This window comes from Pithys albifrons, chromosome 9 (assembly GCF_047495875.1).
Source record: "Pithys albifrons albifrons isolate INPA30051 chromosome 9, PitAlb_v1, whole genome shotgun sequence".
NCBI lineage: Eukaryota > Metazoa > Chordata > Aves > Passeriformes > Thamnophilidae > Pithys > Pithys albifrons.
This window is the reverse complement of record NC_092466.1, coordinates 1,576,799-1,597,500: the sequence shown is the minus strand read 5'-3', so window position 1 is coordinate 1,597,500 and position 20,702 is coordinate 1,576,799. Positions and strand designations below refer to the sequence as shown.

Below are 20,702 nucleotides of genomic sequence, written 5' to 3'. Positions count from 1 at the left end.
GGTGGCACTGAGATATGTCCAGGCAAGATGAGGTATGAGATTGTGAGAATGAGACTGTCAGAGCATTTATATTCATGAGAGGGAAGTAATGCTGAGCCTGACTAGGCTTTCTGGATGCCTTAAGTGGGCAGATGCAGCCTTAACTCTTCATGGTACCCACTCATTCAGTCTGCTCAGGGGCTGAAATGTGGAAAGTGGAACCTGGAGGGCTTTTTGTAGTTGGCATTTGATTGGATGTTTGCACATGTGAAAAATGTTGAGGTTTTGGGTCTCCAGCAGCTTTGCTGGAATCAGACAGATGGAGAAGTTACAGAGTCATAGAATTGTTTAGGTTGGAAAAGCCTTCAGAAGTCTTCAAGTCCAAGAATTCCCTCATTACTGCCAAGGCCACCACTAACCCACATCCCCAGGTGCCACATCCACATGCATTTCAATCCCTCCAGGGATGGGGACTCCACCCATGCCCTGGGCAGCTGTGCCAGGGCTGGACAACTATTTGGGTGAAGAAATTTTCCCTAATATCCAACCTAAACCTTTGCTGGTACAACGTGAGGCCATTCCCCCTTTATCCTGTCCTCCATCCCTTGTCCCCAGTCCCTCCCCAGCTCTCCTGGAGCCCCTTTAGGCACTGGAAGGGGCTCTCAGGTCTCCCTGGAGCCTTCTCTTCTCCAGGTGAACCCCCCAGCTCTGCCAGTCTGGCTCCAGCCCTGGAACATCTCTGTGGCCTCCTCTGGGCTCACTTCAGCAGCTCCATGTCCTTCTCCTATTGGGAATCCCAGAGGTGGATGCAGCACTGCAGGTGGGGTCCTGTGGGAGTGGAGTAAAGGGAGAGAATGCCAAGGAGGAGGAGGAGGCTCTCCAGGTCTGTGAGTACAGGTGTGCAAAGGGAAATCCTACTGCAGGAAAATGGGATGGATTTTCAGGAATCAGCATAAAACTGATGTCAGAGAAAAATAAATTGATTTTATGCTTTACCTCCATCCCCTCTGCAGTGTAAGCCTTGACTGCCACATTTGGTTGACTGGGAAGGGACTGATATTTTCTCTGTCTCTTCATCCAAAGCATTTGTTCTCCTCTCATGTACCAGTGGCTGTATTACCTCCAGCTCAGAGGATGAGCAGGTGGTTCTCCATTTAACTGCATCTCTGCTGCTCACAGCCACACAAATCACCCTGCAGGGAGTGCTGTGCCATGGCATAGGCTGTGCCAGAGCCCAGGAGGGACTTGCAAGTGCTTTGCAATTTTCTCCAACTTCCCAGTCCATGGACTCCAAATCCAGCCCCAGCCTGCTCAGCAATGTCATGGCTTTCCAAGTCTGGTGGGAATATTTAGCTCAGGTGAAGCTGATGATGCTGAAGGAGTCATTGGTTTGTGTAAAACCTTGTTTGGGTTTGGATTTGGAAGTGGGAATCTGGGGAAGTTTGCAGTGTGCCACGGACAGGGGCTGGTGCTGAGCATCCAACTCCTCATTTCCATCAGCTCTAAAATTAAATCTGCTCTTGCAAGTGCACAGTAAACTGCTGTTAAGGGACTGTGCAAAAAAATGGGTCAGAATATCAGCTACCACTGGAGTAAAAAATACCCACCGATTTCCAGGGGGTTTAACCTGCAGAAATAACTGCTGGATGAGGCCCAGGGAGAGTTCTTTGCTTCTAAGGATAGAATTTGGCCCCACAACCCCCTCAACAGTCTGAAGGGAACCATGTTTAAAACTGTGCTAAACTGTGGAGCAGGAACTGCCCCCATTGACTGGATTTAACAGCTCACACTCAGTGTGAGCCAACCTGGACGTTACAGAAAGGAAAAGAAAGCACTTTGGTCCTTTTTTCACTTCAGTGGTACAGATATACATCAGGTTTATAACTTCCAGTTGTGTTTCTGGTTTATTACATTACATATTACTCAAGGCCACACCTTGAGTGTTGTGTTCAGCTCTGGGCCCCTCAGTTCAGGAAAGAGATTGAGGGGCTGGAGCGGGGCCAGAGAGGCTGGAGAAGGGACTGGGACAGAGAATCCACCATGTCTTGATCCAACCCCACTGTGATCACCAGCCCAGGGCACAGAGTGCCCTGGGCTGGTGATCACAGTGGGGTTGGATCAAGGGTTGGACTTGATGATCTCAGAGGTCTCTCCCAACCCAACTGAGAAGAGCAACGAGGCTGGAGAAGGGTCTGGAGCACAAGTGCTGTGGGGAGAGGCTGAGGGAGCTGGGGGTGTTCAGCCTGGAGAAGAGGAGGCTCAGAGGTGACCTCAGCACTGTCTGGAACTGCCTGAAGGGAAGTTCTGGCCAGGTGGGGGTTGGTCTCTTCTCCCAGGCACTCAGCAATAGGACAAGGGGGCACGATGGGCTCAAGCTCTGCCAGGGGAAATTGAAGTTGGAGATGAGAAAGAAATTCTTTGCAGAGAGAGTGCTCAGGGATTGGAATGGGCTGCCCAGAGAGGGGGTGGATTCCCCATCCCTGGAGGTTTTTCAGCTGAGCTTGGCCGTGGCACTGAGTGCCATGATCTGGTAAAGGGACTGGAGTTGGACCAAGGGTTGGACTCGATGATCTCGGAGGTCTTTTCCAACCCAATCAATGCTATGATTCTATGATATTGCAGACACACATGCATAGGCAATACAGGAGGGTTTAAAAGTGCTCCCCCAGCCCATATTTATGCCCAGTTCAGAAAGGGAATCCCAGGACCTCAGGGAGAGCACAAGGTGACACCTGGCTTTGACTGGTTTCATGGTTTGACTGGTGTTTCTGACTGGTTTGGGTTGGCAGGGACACCTTCAGCAGAGCAGGTTGTTCCAAGCCCCATCCCAACCTTGCCTTGGACACTCCCAGGGATGGGAAGTGCCTCATAACAGGAGCAAAATATTTTATCTCAGTTATCTCTTCACATACCACTTGCTAGTTCAGGGTAGGGTAGCAGGTTAGTTGGCAGATTTAATATGGCTTTAATGACCTACTCAATAATAAAGAAGGCTCAACATTGCTGAAAGTCAGCCAGCTCTCTTCCTTGTATTCACTGTTTGCACCACTGCCTGTTGTCAGTAAAAGTTCTTTAATTTGAATATGAATCTGTTCTTCCAAGGTCCAGGAGCCAGACTGAGGTTTCTGGATTAGGTGGAAGCTGCTGCTGCAGTGGGAGCTGCTGTTCTGTCAGTGTATTTTTGAACTGTTATGCTTGAATTTATGGGGTTTTTTAACTCATAGTAATAACAGTGAAAACCAATCAGTGAAAAAACAAACAGAGAAGTTGTCTGTGCAGTACCCCAGGCAGGCTGTGAAAAAGCTGGCGAGGAGGGAGAGTGTTTATAACTGTCTTTGCATGTACAAAACTCTTGGGGAAAAACAAACAAATAAAAGGAAACAAACAAAAAACAGCACAGCAAACAAAAACTAACATTCCCAGCAATAAGTGTTGAGAGAAAGGGAAAAACTGGTCTGTCTTTAATTCTTCTTGATCAAAGGGATTAAAAAGGAGGGAAAATCAGGCTGTGTGTCTTTTGACCCTTTCTTGCCCCAGCAGCTGTGTGAGAAGGTGAAGAGGGGGCAGGAAGGGACTGGCACTGGGCCCTCTGCTCTTCCCCCCATCCATCCCTCATCCCTGGGGCTGAGCCCCTCACTAACACCATAAATGCTTGTTAGATATTGGGTATGAACACAGCAGCTGGTGAAAGGTGTCCCTGCCCATGGCAGGAGTGTGGAGATGGAGGCTCTTCAAAGGCCTTTCCAACCCAAACCAGTCTGTGATTGTGTGTTTATTAGTTAGAAGTGTATAATTTTACTACTTCAGGCTAATTGCCACCTTCAGTTACGCTGCTGAAAGTTATGACAGAGCTGGTGCTCAAGGAAACTTGATTTTCACTCTGTCATCCCCACGGATTTAACAGGTTTATATGGAGGATTGAGGTTCACTGGGCTGTTGTAAGGGATCTCTGAGCACCTGGGCATTTGCAGCAGGTTCAGGATAAGTCCTTTTTGGGGGCTTAGAACTTATCTGTAAATACTCTTCCCTGGGAGGGTGGGCAGGCCCTGGCACAGGTGCCCAGAGAAGCTGTGGCTGCCCCAGCCCTGGGAGTGTCCCAGGCCAGGCTGGACAGGGCTTGGAGCAACCTGGGCTGGTGGGAGGTGTCCCTGCCCATGGCAGGGGTGGCACTGGAGGGGCTTTAGTGCCATTTACAACCCAAACCATTTGTGCTTCAGTGAAACCCTCCCAACTACGTTTGGATGCCATGGACACACAGTTGGAGGTGGGAACAAGTCCTCAGGGCTGAGGAGACTTGGAAATCCAGCTCAGTCCCAGGTCCCTCTTCCCCATCCTTCGCTCCAGCTCCCAGTGGAAATTGGAAAAATGTGCGTTTTCATTTCAAACCTGACAAATTATTGATCAGTTTGATGGGAAGTGGCATTAACAACTCTGGTTGCTCTGTGTTGGCCATAACACGTCGTGTTCCTTGGCTGCTCACCTGGTCACCTGGAGGGGGATTTTTGGACAACCCCATGTAGGGGGGTACAGAGGAAGGAGGAGACCTCTTGACACTCACATTCCTACCATGTGGTTCAGTCCAGCCATGGATTTGCTGGCATCTGTCTCCAGGGCAGCAGGGGCATCCTGGGCTTGGGGAGGTACTGAGTGTTCTCATGTAACGACAGGATCTCTGTGTGTTAATTTTTAAATGCGGATTTTACAGCACTTTATAACGACATTTAACAGCATAAAATGTTGGCACATGATGAAAACTGGTGAAAGTTCAGCCATCTCATTTGGGCAGGTTGTGCTCACAGGCACTCACACTTGCAGGCAGTTTAATAACACTATTTGGCACTGTCTCTTCGAGCTGCTTAAACTAATTAATGCATTTGCTCCCCACAGGATGAAATGGAGTTTTCAGATACATTTCCAGAATGATGTGCATGATTGCTAAATATTTCATTCTTTTGAACTCTAAACTTCACAAGTGTTTTATGGGGGAGCAGAGGTGGGATAAATTCTCCCATGAAAAATGTGCAGTGGCTCTGGCAAGAGGAAAATCTCTGCCCCTGCTTGTCAGGGGAGGACAATCTCTGTCCCTCTGGCAGCGTGTTAGAAGGTACTCAGGAATTTGGGCATCACTTGGCACGTCGGTGCTGGTGCTGGGGGGCTCTGGAGCTGCCCCATCCTCCCACACTCTGCTCCACTTCTCCCTGGCTCCAACAGGTTCCAGAAGGTTTCAGGTCCATCACATTCCAACCCACCATGAGGGCAGAAAGGGGATTTTTTGGACTTGGTGTGTGTCATTGATTCAAAAGATGACATCAGGCTGAGACCCCTGAGCAGGGCAGGTTTTAACCCTCGTCCTGCTGCCCAAAAAGGTTAGAAAAATCAGAAGGACCAATTTGAGTTGAAAGAAACCTTTCTGAAGGAATTACAGTAAACAAAACCTGTTTGCCTAAGGAAACCCTGGTAGCAATCAGCCAGTAACACAACTGCTTGTGCTAATGAACCCAAAGCTGTTAATGTGGTTTCTTCAGTTAAATTGATTCATGAATTTTGAAGAGAACATTATCTAATGAATTTTCTTTGAATAGAAAGCAATTAAAAGGACAAATCAGTCTGATTAACCCCAAAGTCACCCTACTGCCACAAATGGTGTACAGTTTGAAATTATATCATAAAAAACTAGAGCAGATTTGCTATCTCTTTGCCCTCTACTAATCCATGTAAATTAATGAACAACAAAGTTAATTTCTTTGATGACCCTTTTCTCGTATCACCTGGATTATGCTGATGTTTAATTTGCTTAATGTTATAATAAAGACTAAACAGATTTTTTCAATGAAGTGATTATCATTCCCTTCAGTTAAGAAGTGATTTTTATTATTTAACACACACATAACACCGTATGGGTTTCCTTTAAGAGCAAAATCACATTTCTCTACCTTCCTATGTAACATAATCAATGTGGGTTTTGACAACTAAAGAAAGAAAATGTCTTTAATCAGTTTGTTTCTTTGCCAGAGCAGGAGGCTCAGGCTCTCATCTGGGGAAAAGGGTCTCTCCACCTTTTTTTTTCCTTTTTTCCTTCTTTTTTAGTCACCATGTCTGTAGTCTCAGTAAGTTACTCACCAGTTGGATCTTCAAAGCTTTTCCAAGTGGAAGAACAAGAGATGTTCAACTCAACTAAAATCCCTTTGCCTAATGTAAAATAATCCTGGCTTGGGTAAAACCCTGAGATGCTGAAGAAAGCAGCTCCTAATGCATTTGCTTATTCATTATTCCAGCAGTTGGGACACTTAGAAGCAAATTGCTGCTGAATTAAAATTAAAATAATGGCAGATACATTATATCTTTTTCCCCCTGTATCATTAAGGATGTGCTGTAGATTCAAGGTCACAGCTAGTCCTTACATTTGGCAATGTCTGCAGTGCTGAGCAGTAGCTTGGGGGTCTGGACTATAAAATGCAGTGAGCAGGATAATGCAGAGTCCAGTGGCTCTAGGGCGTCTTCCTGGGCCACTCCAGTCCCAGCTGAAGTTGGAAATGAGCTGCAGATGCAGGGCCTTTGTCGAGTAGGTACAGCCAGCTAGTTCTTCCCTTTTAATTTGACTCTATGCTAATTTATACTCTGCCAATTTAATGGAAAAAGCCACATTGTATGAGTTAACAGGATAATTGTACTTGAAGCAAATTAAAAATACAGGAAAATCAAAGCCTTAAATCCTTTTTTTATAGTGATCTGTTACTCGCAGCGCTCCTTCTAATAATCATGTATTTAAATGTAGTCATCTAGGACACAATAACAGGACAGTGCATTGGGGCTGTTTAAATTCAAATTAGAAAACTGCTGTTGAGGCTCACATTTTGGTGCGGGTTTTTTTTTGATGGTTTCATCCTATTTTTTTTCCAAATGGCTCCCGCTGGCTGTTCCCTGCAGACTCCTTCACCAGGCAGGTGCTGTGGACGCTGCTGAACGACGTGAAGTTTGGAGAGGCCGTGTCCTACAAGCAGCTGGCACATCTGGCCGGGCACAGCCGGGCAGCCAGAGCCGTGGGCAGCGCCATGAGGGTCAACCCGGTGAGTTCTCGGCATCCTCCGGCTGGAGGGATGGAAGGTGGTGGGTTCAGAGAGCTCTGTGGGTTAAATGTCATTAGTTTAAATTTATCTGCTATGAAAACTGGTCTACCATGAGGAATAAGGGCAGTTAGTGGTTTTAATCAGTGATAATGCACAACCCAGTTGAGTGTGATTTATTCCTGAGCCTTTGTGGTGTTAGGTTGGGAAGAGAAACACTTCTTTCATTCACCAGCCTCTACACAGGTTGTTGTTCTCAAAGTTTCCTGTATATTTTTAGGTCAGGGAAATCTGTATCCACCCCATGGACCTCATTTGGCAGGTTGTGAGTAGTTTTGGTTGTGTTTACAGCAGTCAGTCCACTCTGGCATTAATATGATTCTGAAAAGAAGGCCAGGTTGGATGGGGCTTGGAGCAACCTGGGCCCATGGGAGGTGTCCCTGCCCATGGCAGGGAGTGGGATGAGATGGTCTTTAAGGTTCCTTCCCACCCAAACCATTCTGGCATTCTGTAGGTGAGTTGTCTGAATTTGAACCAGCTGGGGAGAGCAGCACTCCAGGTCAAGTCTGTGGATTTTGGAAAAGCATTTTGTTATAGTACTTGGTCTCTGTCAATCTCTGTCTTCCCTTTAATTATCTTTCCCTTTTATTTGTCTGGGTTTAGCCTTTCAGGTTATTTATGCACCTGAATCACACCACTGGTGTCAGTGAAGTTGGTGTGTCCTGGTGTGTCTGGGTCAGCCCCATCCCGGATTGGAGGATCTGAGTGTACCTGCAGTGCATGAAGAGCAGTTCAATTCTCTAAACCCACAGCAGTTTATAAAATCACAGAATCCCAGAACAGTCTGGATTGGAAGGGACCTTAAAGCCCATCTCGTTCCAGCCCCTGCCATGGGCAGGGACACCTTCCACTAGAAGTGGATGTAAAAGTTATTTACCATGTTTATCATTTGATCCATTAATCAGAGGAAGCATCTCAAGGTGCTGACGTATCAAGATGTGCTACTTTGCATAAATTGTGATGCAATCATTAATCTAATAATTCACTTTTACCTCATATTCAGGGTACAGTTCTCTTGTGTCAGTGTGACTTGGTGCCGATGTGTTTGTACACAGGGCAGGAATGTGGGTATCTCCCTGAAAAACACACTGCAGGTGTTTGTACATAGACCAGTCCAAGGGTATCTCCCTGATAAACACACTGCAAGTGTTTATACAGGGGCCAGGAATGTGGGTATCTCCCTGAAAAACACACTGCAAGTGTCTGTACACAGGGCAGGAATGTGGGTATCCCCCTGATAAACACACTGCAAGTGTTTGTACAGGGACCAGGAATGTGGGTATCCCCCTGATAAACTCACTGCAATGTCTGTACACAGACTAGTCCATGGGTATCCCCCTGATAAACACAGTGCAGATATTTGTACACAGGTCAGTCCGTGGGTATCCCCCTGCTAAACACACTGCAAGTGTTTGTACGGGGGCCAGGAATGTGGGTATCCTCCTGATAAACACACTGCAAGTGTTTGTACACAGGGCAGGAATGTGGGTATGTCCCTGATAAACTCACTGCAAGAGTTTGTACATGGACCAGTCCATGGGTATCCCCCTGATAAACACATTGCAAGTGTCTGTACATGGACCAGTCTGGGTATCTCCCTGATAAACTCACTGCAAGGTCTGTACACAGACCAGTCCATGGGTATCCCCCTGATAAACACACTGCAAGTATTTGTACATGGACCAGTCTGGGTAACCCCCTGATAAACACACTGCAAGTGTTTGTACAGGGGCCAGGAATGTGGGTATCTCCCTGAAAAACACACTGCAAGTGTCTGTACACAGGGCAGGAATGTGGGTATCCCCCTGATAAACATAGTGCAGATATTTGTACACAGTTCAGTCCGTGGGTATCCCCCTGATAAACTCACTGCAAGTGTCTGTACGTGGACCAGTCTGGGTATCTCCCTGATAAACACACTGCAGGTGTTTGTACACTGACCAGTCTGGGTATCTCCCTGATAAACACACTGCAGGTGTTTGTACACAGGGCAGGAATGTGGGTATGTCCCTGATAAACTCACTGCAAGGTCTGTACATGGACCAGTCCGTGGGTATCCTGCAATTCCATGCAGGGAATTGACGACCATGGAAACCCACAGAGTGCCTCGTGGCTTTGAGCCCCCAAGCTCCATAAAGGAGCCCACGCTGATATTTTAGGCATCCATCAGGTTTTCCTGTGAAGCAGCTCATATAAGCAGCACTAAGCTGCGTTTCGTCAATACACCGTATTGTACTTGACAATACAAACTATTTTAATATGATGGAATGCTTTCCAATATAATCTGGTGTACATTAAGATAAGGCAATCCAATGCAAACCTACAGGAAACAGTTCTCAAAGAATAACAATCCAGTGTTGTGCAAAAGGAGATGTAATTGCTATTGCCTAGAAATGTACCCAGCTTTGCCCTCAGGCTGCAGTGGAGCAGCAGCATCCAAAGTAGCGGTAACAGCAGGTTGTGGTGTGAAAATTCCTGCTTTTTCCCCTGTGAGGGAGGATGAAAATAGTTCTGAAAATATACAGCAAAGCTACTGCAATTTTTTTAAATGGGGTCCAAGTTATTATTGCCATTTCCCAGCCCATACTGTGGCTGAAGTGCTTTCTGTCCCCAGCAGAAGATTTTTAAGCATGGTATAGATAATAATGTGTAGCTTTAGGGGAAAAGAGCTGTATTAATATAATGTCACCCCAATATTTCATCATAGAAGGCTGATGATTAAAAAAAATAATAAATCACTACTGTAATGAGAGCACTGCCCATCACAAACCACATTTTTATCACTACACATCTCCTGGAGTTAATCTGAAATTCCATCCATATTCCACGTGCAAACCCACATATGGTCCTTTTACACTTCAGTGTGAGCATTCATTCATTCACTGTTCCTCATATTTTCCCAGGAAACCTTTCCATGGTACTTCACCTGTGAGCCATAATGTGCAGGTTGACTAGGCGTAATACACAGGTTGATTTTATGAAGGAGGTGACATATAAAGATAATTTGTGAAAGTGCAAAACCCCCTCACCTTTGTTATTTCTATATATAAAGCCATCAACTCCTGTGAAAACAGATTTTCTAACCCAATTTGCAACTCCACTTCATGCAAACCTTATGAAAGAAAATGCTGAGAGGATGAATGTAAAAACAGCACAGGAGGCCAAAGATTCCAGTGGGTGTGTGAGCAGCCCCTGCTGCTCTGCAACCACCCAAGGGCTGAACCTGCAGTCCAAACCCCAGACCCATCCCTGGAAGTGTCCAAGGCCAGGCTGGATGGGGCTTGGAGCAACCTGGGCTAGTGGTAGATTGATACTGTGGTAGATTGATACCTGATTTAATGAGGATGGTCGTGCCAGCAAAAACAACCCCAAGCCTGGAATCGTGTTGTCCCTCAAACATAGTGGTAAGATCACAAATCTCACCTTTCTCCACCAAATACCAACACCCTTCTCCCTCCTGCACATCAAGGAGTTGGTCTCTCATTTTGGTGGTGTGCATCCCACAGGTTTACCCTTGTATCTGGGTTGCTTCACATAGTTCATGTGATGACCTTCAGCTTCATGAGAAGGTGGAACAGATGCCAGCAGGAGCTTTGTCGTGGTTTGTGCCAGGGACGTGGTGGGCAGGGCTCAACCTCTTGCAAGAGAAACTTCACAGAGTTTACTGCAGTTCACATTGATTGCAAGGTCTGTGGTCCTCAAAGGGAACCCATAAAGTTCAATTAAAAATCTCATTAGACTGGTATAGAGGAGGATCAAAAAGAAATCACAGAGGCTCATGGGAAATGGGGAGTGTGGGGCTGATTAGTCCAAGGCCATCCTAAATGACTGTTCTGTGCCTTAAATAAGATGTCTTCAGAGGCCTGTTGGCAGCAGGCAGAGCTGCCTGCCTTGGGTTTGCACCCTCTAACTCTGCCATTGCTGGGGCTCAGCCCCAGCTAAGGGTTTAACCTGATGCTGACATTGATCTATCCTAAATCAAGGATATAATATCAATCCATCTTAAATCAAGGATATTATTCAGCCAAAGTGCTTTGAACACTGGAGATTGGTAGCAGCGATTGTGCATCTCTGAGAAGATACTGAAGTGTGGGTCTGAAATGTTGCAGACACATAAAACTACTTGTGTGTTCATTCATGGAATATCCTGAGTTGGAAGGGACCCACAGGGACCATCCAGTCCAGCTCCTGGCCCTGCAGGCACCCCAACAATCCTCCCTGTCCCATTGTTCAACCCGTCCTGGAGCTCTGGCAGCTCTGGGGCTGTGCCCACTGCCCTGGGGAGCCTGGTCAGTGCCCACCACCCTCTGGGGGAAGGACCTTTTCCTAATACCTTCCATTCCTAATGTTTTTCATTCCTGATATCTTTGGTTCCTTTGGTGGGTGGTGATAACCTCAGACCCATGTTGGGTCACATCATGGGATTTGTTTTGTTTGGGAAAGAGCAGGAGAAAAAGCAGGAGGTTGGAACAAGGTGATTTCTAAGGTCCCTTCCAGCCCCCACCAGTCTGGGATTCTGTGACATGAGCAAACCACAGGATTGTTTTTTGCTCTCTGTGATTCTTGCCTTGTGTTACAACGTGGTGTGACTCTTGGGGATGGTCCTGTGCAGGAATAAGAGATGGACTCAGTGATCTTTGTGGGTCTCTTCCAACTCAGCATGTTCTGTGTTGTCCCAGCTGTTTCCGTCATGGCCTGGCTGATCCTGGGAATTTTCAGGAGGTTTCCAGCCCATCAGCCATGGATGGGCCAGTTCCTTTGCTTCAACCTGAACACTCCTGACAACTGGAGCCCTGCTCTGCTCCATCCTCACACAGAATTTGCTAAATGCACTTCAGACCCATCGATCCCATGTTCAGGGAGGGGTTTTTCCCCTCCTTTTTCCTAAACAAGTGCATTATGGAGGAGTTAGTTTATTCACACATTGCCACGAGCGGCAGTGACCGCCCCAGCCTTGTTCTGCCACTCACCCAGATGGCTGTTGATAAAGATTTAGCATCATGTTCCGAGTGTCAGGGCTGTCAGTAGTGCTGAACCATTTGACCAGAAGAAAAAACGCACAGGGAGCTATTGATTACAGCTTCTCAGTGTCACTTGTTCACCAGGATTTAGGTATTGATGAGGCTGCGAGTGAAAACAAGCTCTTTCCCTTGTGGGCCTCTACCCAGAAGAACAAAAGCAAAGTTGGAGAAAATATTCAGCTGGTGCCCGAATCAGAGGGACTCTGGTATCGATCCCAGGGCTCCTTCATGTTAGTTTTTGTTGGAGACAAATCTATGGGTTTGGAAGTTTTATAGCGTTTGAGGGAGGGTCTGTGTGTGTGATGGATTCGTGGATTAGATGAATTAGATTTCACAGCATGGAGATTTCAGCAGAGCTCTAATATTATGAGCTGCTTGGTTATTGATAAAAATTACATTAAATGTAGCTGAGGCATTAAAGCTCCCAAGTAAGGTAGTTCTCCCTCTAAAATGTCCTTAGGGCCCTAATAAATTTTGGCAGGTTTAATTATTTTAGTAGTCTGAATGTTGTCACCACAATTAAGCCAAACTGGAGCAATATTCCTTATTTTTAAATTACAATGCTGGTACAGTCTTTGTACCACTTTTAAATCCAAAGCTCTGGAGGGTGACAGATGGGTGCTAGTGTGTTGGGACAATCTAGTATAGAATTCCTCATGCTGGGCATGGAAAAACCTGCATTTACTTCATAGCTCCTTTCCTTGCTTGGTGGTGAGTGGCTCAGCCCCATATCCCTGTGTTGTGAATGGGTCCTGCACCCACCCAAGGGTCATCCACGGCCCCACGTGGCTCAGACCACCTGAAAATAAAGTCCTTTTTCTTCTCCACCAAGATTTATAGCCTCACCATCAAAATCTGCTGCTTTAGTGTGTGTGTTTTTAAAGAATTGCAGATTAACCTTGGAGATGTTTCACAGTATGTTATTATGGCTTTGTCATTCAAGCCAAGCTGACTGAAGCAACTGAGGAGAGTGTAAAGATGGAGAAATCCCAACCCAGAAAAAACTTTGCCAAACCCCCCCATTTCTTTAAAGAAGCCCTAAACCAAGCACGGGATGACATGGCAGGGAGTAAAGCTTTGATAGGTACTTGCTGGAGTTGTTGCACCTCCAAATAGAGCAGATATGAGAACCATTCCTGTATTTAAACCTTGATTTACAGGAAGCAGCTGTGTGTGTTCCCTTTGAAAATGGGCTGAGACTGAGATTTTAAATTTCAGACGTTGAAATTACCTGGCAAAACTGAGAGAACACCCCAAAATACCCCCAATATATGGTATGTGTAGTTGCTCAACTGCCTTGGGGTTTGTGTGTCCCACCTTGAACTGGGCTGAAAATATGATTAAATGGGATTAAAATAAGTCAGCATAAAGTGTGTAATTTGCTTGTCTACATAGAAATAAATTACACTTTTTTGACATAAAATACCCAAATTTGTGAAAACTGCCCTTTTGGGTGAGTTATTGTTGTCACAGCCACATCATTGCAATGCCATTGCTGTGCAGTTACCAAAACACACCAGGCATGATTAGAGATGATGTATTGCAATTTTTATGGTGTGTACTTCAGCTATGATAATCACCTGTAATAAAAAATAAAAAAAACACCCCCACGTTTATGTTTATGTTCTTCTCTGCATTATCAGTCCATTATGTAACTTCTGGCATTGATTTTGCAGAATCTGTGACATTTGGCTGTAAATGATATGGAGTAGAAGACAGGAGGAAAAAAAGAGTTCTTGAGATTGGTTAGGTCAGAATGAAACCTCTCCTGTTGGAGGTTTTAAAAATTCACAACCCATTTTGGATTGACTTGCTGTTGAATAATAAATAGTGGCTTGGTCTTGCAGGGAATTTCTCGGTGGTGCACATGGAGATGCTACAGCAAGAGGAGGAACTGGAGCACAGGGACCACTTTTTAGTGGTCTGTTCTTTCCCAGAAATATGTCCTCTCCTAATCCTGGGATGATCATAGAATCCTAGAATGGTTTGGGTTGGAAGGGACCTCAAAGCCCATCCAGTCCCATCCCCTGCCATGGGCAGGGACACCTCCCACCAGCCCAGAGTGCTCCAAGCCCTGTCCAACCTGGCCTGGGACACCCCCAGGGATGGGGCAGCCACAGCTTCTCTAGGCACCCATGCCAGGGCCTGCCCACCCTCATAGGGAAAAATTCCTTCCCAATATCCCATCTAAATCGACCCTCCTTCAGCTTAAGGCCATGATGATGCTGATGAGTTGTTGTCCTGGACCTCCTTGTTCTCCTTGTGCCACGTTTTGGGGCCTCGAGGCTTTGCCCCCTCCCTGGGCACAGAGGGCTCAGCTTTGGAGGGGCTCATGGGGCAGGAGAACCTGCTGCTGCAGGGAAGTTTTTATATATGGGGTTTAATATCTCAGGTTTACCCTTTCGAAGACTTTATATCATTTTTATGGATTAACAGTCCTGTCCATGCTTATTTGTTTCCAAGAACTGGTTTGGTCTCCAGAGGCAGCAATCGGCTCCAGTTGTGCTCCACCAGGAGCCCGACTCCAATGTTGTGGCTGCTCTGTCCCCCTTGGGCATGGCCAGGACCCCACCAGTTTGTCACCCTGTGCTGGATTTATGGACTCATGGAATCCCAGGATCACCAGGTCCAACCTGTGACGGGTCCCCACCGGGGCCCCGAGTGCCACGTCCCATTGCTGTGGGTCCCTCCCCTTTCCCTCCTGCCCTAATTTGTGTGTGTTTGACAGATCCCCATCATCATCCCGTGCCACAGGGTGATCCGCAGCAGTGGGGACACCGGCAACTACGGGGCGGGCCAGCTCCTGAAGGAGTGGCTCCTGTCACACGAGAAGCTCCAGAAGGAGAAGTTGGCACAGTGATGCAGCTGCAGCCACTAACCAGCCAAGACACACAACCACGGATCCCTGGCTTGTAACGAGCTCTCAGAGCACCCAGCAGAATTCAGGAAAATGGTAAATATTTGAGTGACATATAAATATAATGCAACATCCAAAGTGAAATGTGTGGTGGCACCACTATATTAAAAAAGCGGGCTGTGTCCTGGGGGAGGCAGCTCGGCTGCCCTTTCTTGTTTTTACATTTTACAGCAGAATGACTACAGCGATCCAGGCCTGTTGTGCATGGATTTTGTTCCCATCTCCAGTCCTGTTTTGTTCTATTTTTAATGTCCATTAAAGCAGGGATAAGGGAGTGGGAGGGACATGGCAAATGTGAGGTTCAGGCTTCCCCCTAAGGAAGTGTCTGGCTCGTGGAGGGCCCTGCCAGCTCCTGCCCAGCTCCCCCTCCCCACTTTGGGGCATAAAATGGTGTTTTACCTAAGCAGGAGTTAACAGAGCACAGTGAGATCTATTCAAAAGCAGGCAGCTATTGAATTCCTCAGTCCTGGCTTTTCTTTTTGGATTGTGAGATGGGAATAGGGGTTTTTTTGCATAAAGCAGCAGAAGAGATGCTGCTGAAAAATTGTATATTTTGGATAAGCAGTCATATATTGTAAAGCTCATCATAGTTGCATCCTTAGCAGCAGCACATTCCTTTAGAGTTCGATGTTTGCCTTTAGATTTCCACGTTTCTCTGTTACCCAGAGCTTTATTTCCTGTAGCCTCTCTGTAGGAAGGATTGAAGAGACATTAATGCTAAATTTTGAGGTGGTTTTAGCAGGGTTCTCTGTGAGTACAAGCCACCAGAAGCTGAAATTTCCAGTATGGGAATCGTAAATTGTAACATGGAAATACTGATTTTTTTATGTGTTTTATCATATTTTCATGGGTGTCTCTTTAGAAAGGCCATTGCTACCCCCAAAAAATTATTGTGTGGCCATGTGTTAGTTAATCCAGGATTATTGATACCTTGGAATTACTTCAATAAAAAAACTGCTTTGCATGTGCAAGTGTCTTTGGGTCTGTTTATAAATAAAACACAGGGGGTGATATATGGGGAAAATAAACTATACCCCACTGTACAATATAAAGCTGTATTTTTATCAAGGGTTTCTCATGGCGATATAAACCACAGAAGCAAAGCTCAAGTGGTTTGTATGTGTCACCAGAACCCCGAGATAAAAATATGGCCTTATAATATGTACAGTTTGGGTGTATTTTATTATTTTTTTATATCTCTAATACATGCTGCCTCCAAAAGCAGGAGGCAGCAAATGTCAACTTTAACCTTTCCCACATTTGCATCCCTCGGTGTTGGTTTTTTTTCAGGTATTTTTGCTTTTTTGTGGATGTGACTTCATTTTCACAGGGATGGGGGTAGTGAGTGCTGGGTTTGGGACAGGTAACACCTTTCCCAGGGAAACACCCAATTTTGGGAGTAAAATTGTGTTCTGGGTCAGAGATTTGGGTGGTGGAGGCAGCAGGGCTGTCTGGGACAGGCAGGGATGGACAGACAGGAACAGGGATGGACAGTAACAAGCAGGGACAGGAGGAAAGGGACAGGGCAAGGACAGGGACAGGTAGGGATGGACAGGGACTGGCAGAGTTGAGGGAGCAGGGATGGACAGGGCAAGGATGGACAGGACAGGGATGGATAGGGACAGGCAAGTACAGGAGGGGAGAGACAGGGCAAGGACAGGGAGAGTTAGGAATGAACAGGGACTGGTAGGGTTGGGGGAGCAGGGATGGACAGGACTCAGGAATAAATGGGAACGGGGCAAGCAGAGCTTGGGCAGAAACAGTCGGGGGTGGACAGGGACAGGAATGGACAGGACAGGGATGGGCAGGAATAAATGGCACAGGGAGAACCAGGGCTGGAGAGAGACGGGCAGGGATGGGCAGGGATGGACAGGGTCAGTCAGGGACAGTGGGGATGGACAGGTACAGTCAGGGATGGGCAGGGACAGTCAGGGACAATCAGGGATGGGCAGGGACGGGGCGGTTGGGGAGGGACAAGGACAGTCGGATGGACAGGGACAGTCAGGGACAATCAGGGATGGGCAGGCACGGGGCGGTCGGAGATGGAGGGCGCAGTCCCCGCGCTGACCCACAGAGGGCGCGCCGGCGCAGGGCTGGGGGCGCGGCGGGTCCCGCGTCCCCCCCGGGTTTGGGGAACAGAAATGGCTGTAACACCCTGATACATACAGGGGTGTGTGTGAACACGTGTGTACGTACACACACAGATACACGTGTATTTATTTATATATTTATAGATCTGTGTGTAATGTATGAGTGTATACTTGTATGTCTGTATATATACATATATATATAAATATAATTAATATATAAATAAATAAATAGCATAAGACAGACTTAAAATAAAATAAAATAAAATAAAATAAAAAGTAAAATAAAATAAAATAAAATGTAAAATAAAATAAAATAAAACAAAACAAAACAAAAAGTAAAATAAAATAAAATAAAATAAAATAAAACAAAATAAAACAAAATAATGCCAAGGTGGTGCAGTCTGGGGTTTGGGTTGGGTTGGGGATGAGTCACTCTCTGCTCCCATGGGTGCCCAGGGTTCCCCATGCTCACCCCTCTGGTTGGGGGTCAAGGCAGTGTGTGGACACAGAGCTGAAGAAAACACACCAACAGCCCCCTGTACCTCTCCATATGTGACAAACCAATGCCCTTCCCACTGGTCAGAGCCACTGCTGTGCTTTCTCCAAGGAATTGGGTTCCCCAGCCCCATTCAGTGCCCTGGCCTGCAGCATCCTGGACCAACACATGCTGCTCCAGCCCTTCCAGAGCCTGGGATAATGAAAGCTTCAAAAATAATATTTGTTTTGGCAGAACTACATTTATAATGAAATAGATGCCCTTGACCAGGGAAGAAACTGAATTTTGCAGTGGGTCATTTCCCCCCTCCCCCTGTTTTTCCATACAAACAGGCTCTGCAGCCACTCCAGGGCAAATAGGAATATTTTTGAAGGACTCTGTTGTATTTGCTGCATCAGATTTGCAGCAGAATCGCAGCCACACTGGTTGTACTGTTTGACGCCGGGATGAAAAATGCAGATTCCATCCCATGTATCAATCCCAAATGGAAAAGGGCCCCAGGCTCCAGGATTGTTACAGATCACTTCCATGCACGCCGAGTTTGCGGCGTAATGAGCTCAGACTGGAAGCATCTTAAACAGAAAAGCGATTCATTGGAGTGCTGGGGACATTCTTAGATATGAACCCGAGTTTCCTTCTCCTTGGAATTAGGGGAATTAGTCATCTGATCAGGGAGAGAAAGAGCTGGCCCTGAAATTTCCATTTAATTTTTCTAAGCAGTTCTCAGGCATCAGGAACTTTTTAAAGTGGAGCTTGATATTTACTGTCTCAGTTACAAATGATATTAAGTTATAGACAAGAAATGGTAATTTTACACTATTGCTTCTGTTAACATCACAGTATTACTGTGATTATTGTTATCATTATTGTCAATATTTTGATGATCTTTAAGGTCCCTTCCAACCCAAAGCATTCGTCACTCTGTGATTATTATCTCTTCTAAAAACTCACAGATTGTTGCTTTTAATCCTTTTTCCCACAACTTTACATTTATATTATCTATGGTGTGTGTTGCACCCAGCTCAGAGACTTGGCATTAAAATGGTTATTGGGAAAGGTGTTGGTGCAGACCTGCTTCCTTAAAGAAATGCAATCAAACAGTAAAGCTATAGAAAATTCCTTAAAAACTTACAGCATAGTATTCCAAGGGGAATCCTGTAAGATTTATGGACTATTTCAAGAATAATTTCCCAACAAGAATCTTGCAAAAATCCTCAAAGAATTGTGTTCACAGATCTAATTGTAATTGCTTTTATATTCTTAGAGAAATGGAAGAGCACTGTGGTTCCAAGGCTGGTGTGTGAGGGGCTGTGCCCTCCCCTCCCAGAGACTCTGCTGCCTCTAAAGTCCATGGAAAATATTCCTGACAGCCCCTCACTGGCCATTAGAGAGGAGATTTCGGCTACGCTGATGTGCAAACGCAGCTTGTCAAAGGCCTGGCTGCTATTTGGCTTTCAAATAAGGAGGGTGTGAGTAACAAACACACACATGTAGTTTGTGCCTTGGAAAAGGAACATTCCTCCTATTTTTCATTTTTTCTGCTTTTTTCCTCATTTTTATATTTTCTGGTTTTTTCTCTTTTTTTCTTTTTCCTCCTTTTTTTTCTCTCTTTTTTTTTTCTTTTTCCTCCTTTTTCCTTCTCCCCCTCTCTTTTTCATTTTTTCTCCCAGAAGGTCTGTCCTTACAAACCCTTTAATCCCTCCCTGTCCTCAAGCCTGGCACTTCCAGGTGATTGCCTTTCTCTGTCGCTATTTTTGTCGCACATCTTTTTTAGCAAGGAGCAAATCCTCTATTTCTTTTTTTTTCACTCTCCCAAACCCCTTTCTCTCCCCACATTATTTCTCCAGGGGGAGCAGCAAGGACCTTGACCCCACCAGTGCAGATTGGAGGGCGAGGAGGAGAAGCCACCTCAGTTTCGCTCCTTCCCGATGCAGGATGGGGAGTGGGTGCTCCCCCCATCCTGATCCACACCAGCCCCTGTCCCGTGTGAGGGAATGTGGCAGTGGCAGCCCAGAGTGGGGCTGGGGGCCCGGGAAGGTGCCCAGCCTGCCCGGAGCCAGGGGTCTGGGCTCCATCAGCTGCATCCGGCGGGACAGACATCCAGCGGTAGCTGGACCACAAGGTGAAAATTGACGTGAGCACGGGACGTTGGCAGCACCTCAGGCTGATGAAAGGACATTGTTAACAAGCCCTTAACGTTTCTCATTAATGGCTGGGTTGGCTGGGTGAGGTTTTTTCGCTGAAAAAAAACAGAAGACAAAAAAAATTCCACCTGGGCAGTAATTGAGATTGATCCCATACAGTGCATGGAGTTATCAATTTTTAAAACCTCTTTAAGTGCCTTATTTAGTTATTTTAAACAGGGCTTTTTATTTGTTGCTGCAAGTATTCCTGGAGGATGTACTGACGAGGGCTGTGAGGAGCGTGGGGGGCTCCTCCTGGGCTCTTCTCCTGGATCAATCATCATCCAGCCTGGGGAAAAGTGGGTGCTGGTCCATTCCCTCCATGCTGTCCATAGATGCTGTGAGGTGCCAGGGCAGCACACAGAGCCCATCCGGTGCTGAGTGTATTATTTGAGGTGAAATTGCTCTTATTTTGCTGAAATTATTGCTGCAGATTTCAGCAGTGGAGTTAAAAGAGGAGCTCTTGCTCTCTAACTTGGCGTGGTGAGGGTCGAGCCCAGAGTGGGGGGCTCTGCCCACTCCCAGGATGGGGCTCAACCTAAGTTAGGCACCAACCGAGGTCAGACAGGCTGAGGGAGGCAGTGTTTAATTAAAATAACCCTCAACATGACCCCAAAGTGCAGAACTGCTGAGGAAAACAGCTGCAACCCTTTTATCTGAGGACGAGCAACCAGGCGATGATGTAATTTTCATTTCCGATGAGCGCGGGATGACCTAATTCCACACAGAGTCTCGTCTCTCACTTCAAAGTAGGACATTGGAGTCGATATGGAATTTGGCTCCCAGCTCACCCATGGGGCTCCACTGAGCCCTCCCAGCCCCTCCCACATCCAAGGCTGGAGCACGAGGGCAGGACACCAGGAAAGGGAATCCCAAGTAGGTTTTGATCCAG

At 46.3% G+C, this 20,702-nt stretch overlaps 1 protein-coding gene across 4 annotated transcripts in view; it reads left to right on the top strand.

Moving 5' to 3' along the window:
* Positions 1 to 16,006, top strand: part of MGMT (O-6-methylguanine-DNA methyltransferase) — a 148,928-nt gene extending 132,922 nt beyond the window's left edge. For all 4 annotated transcript variants that reach the window (XM_071563540.1, XM_071563541.1, XM_071563539.1 and 1 more), the window contains exons 5-6: positions 6,907 to 7,046; positions 14,853 to 16,006. In XM_071563540.1, the coding sequence (XP_071419641.1) occupies positions 6,907 to 7,046; positions 14,853 to 14,984 (272 nt within the window). In that variant the 3' untranslated portion in view covers positions 14,985 to 16,006. The remainder of the gene's footprint in view (positions 1 to 6,906; positions 7,047 to 14,852) is intronic.
* Positions 16,007 to 20,702: the final 4,696 nt, after the last annotated feature.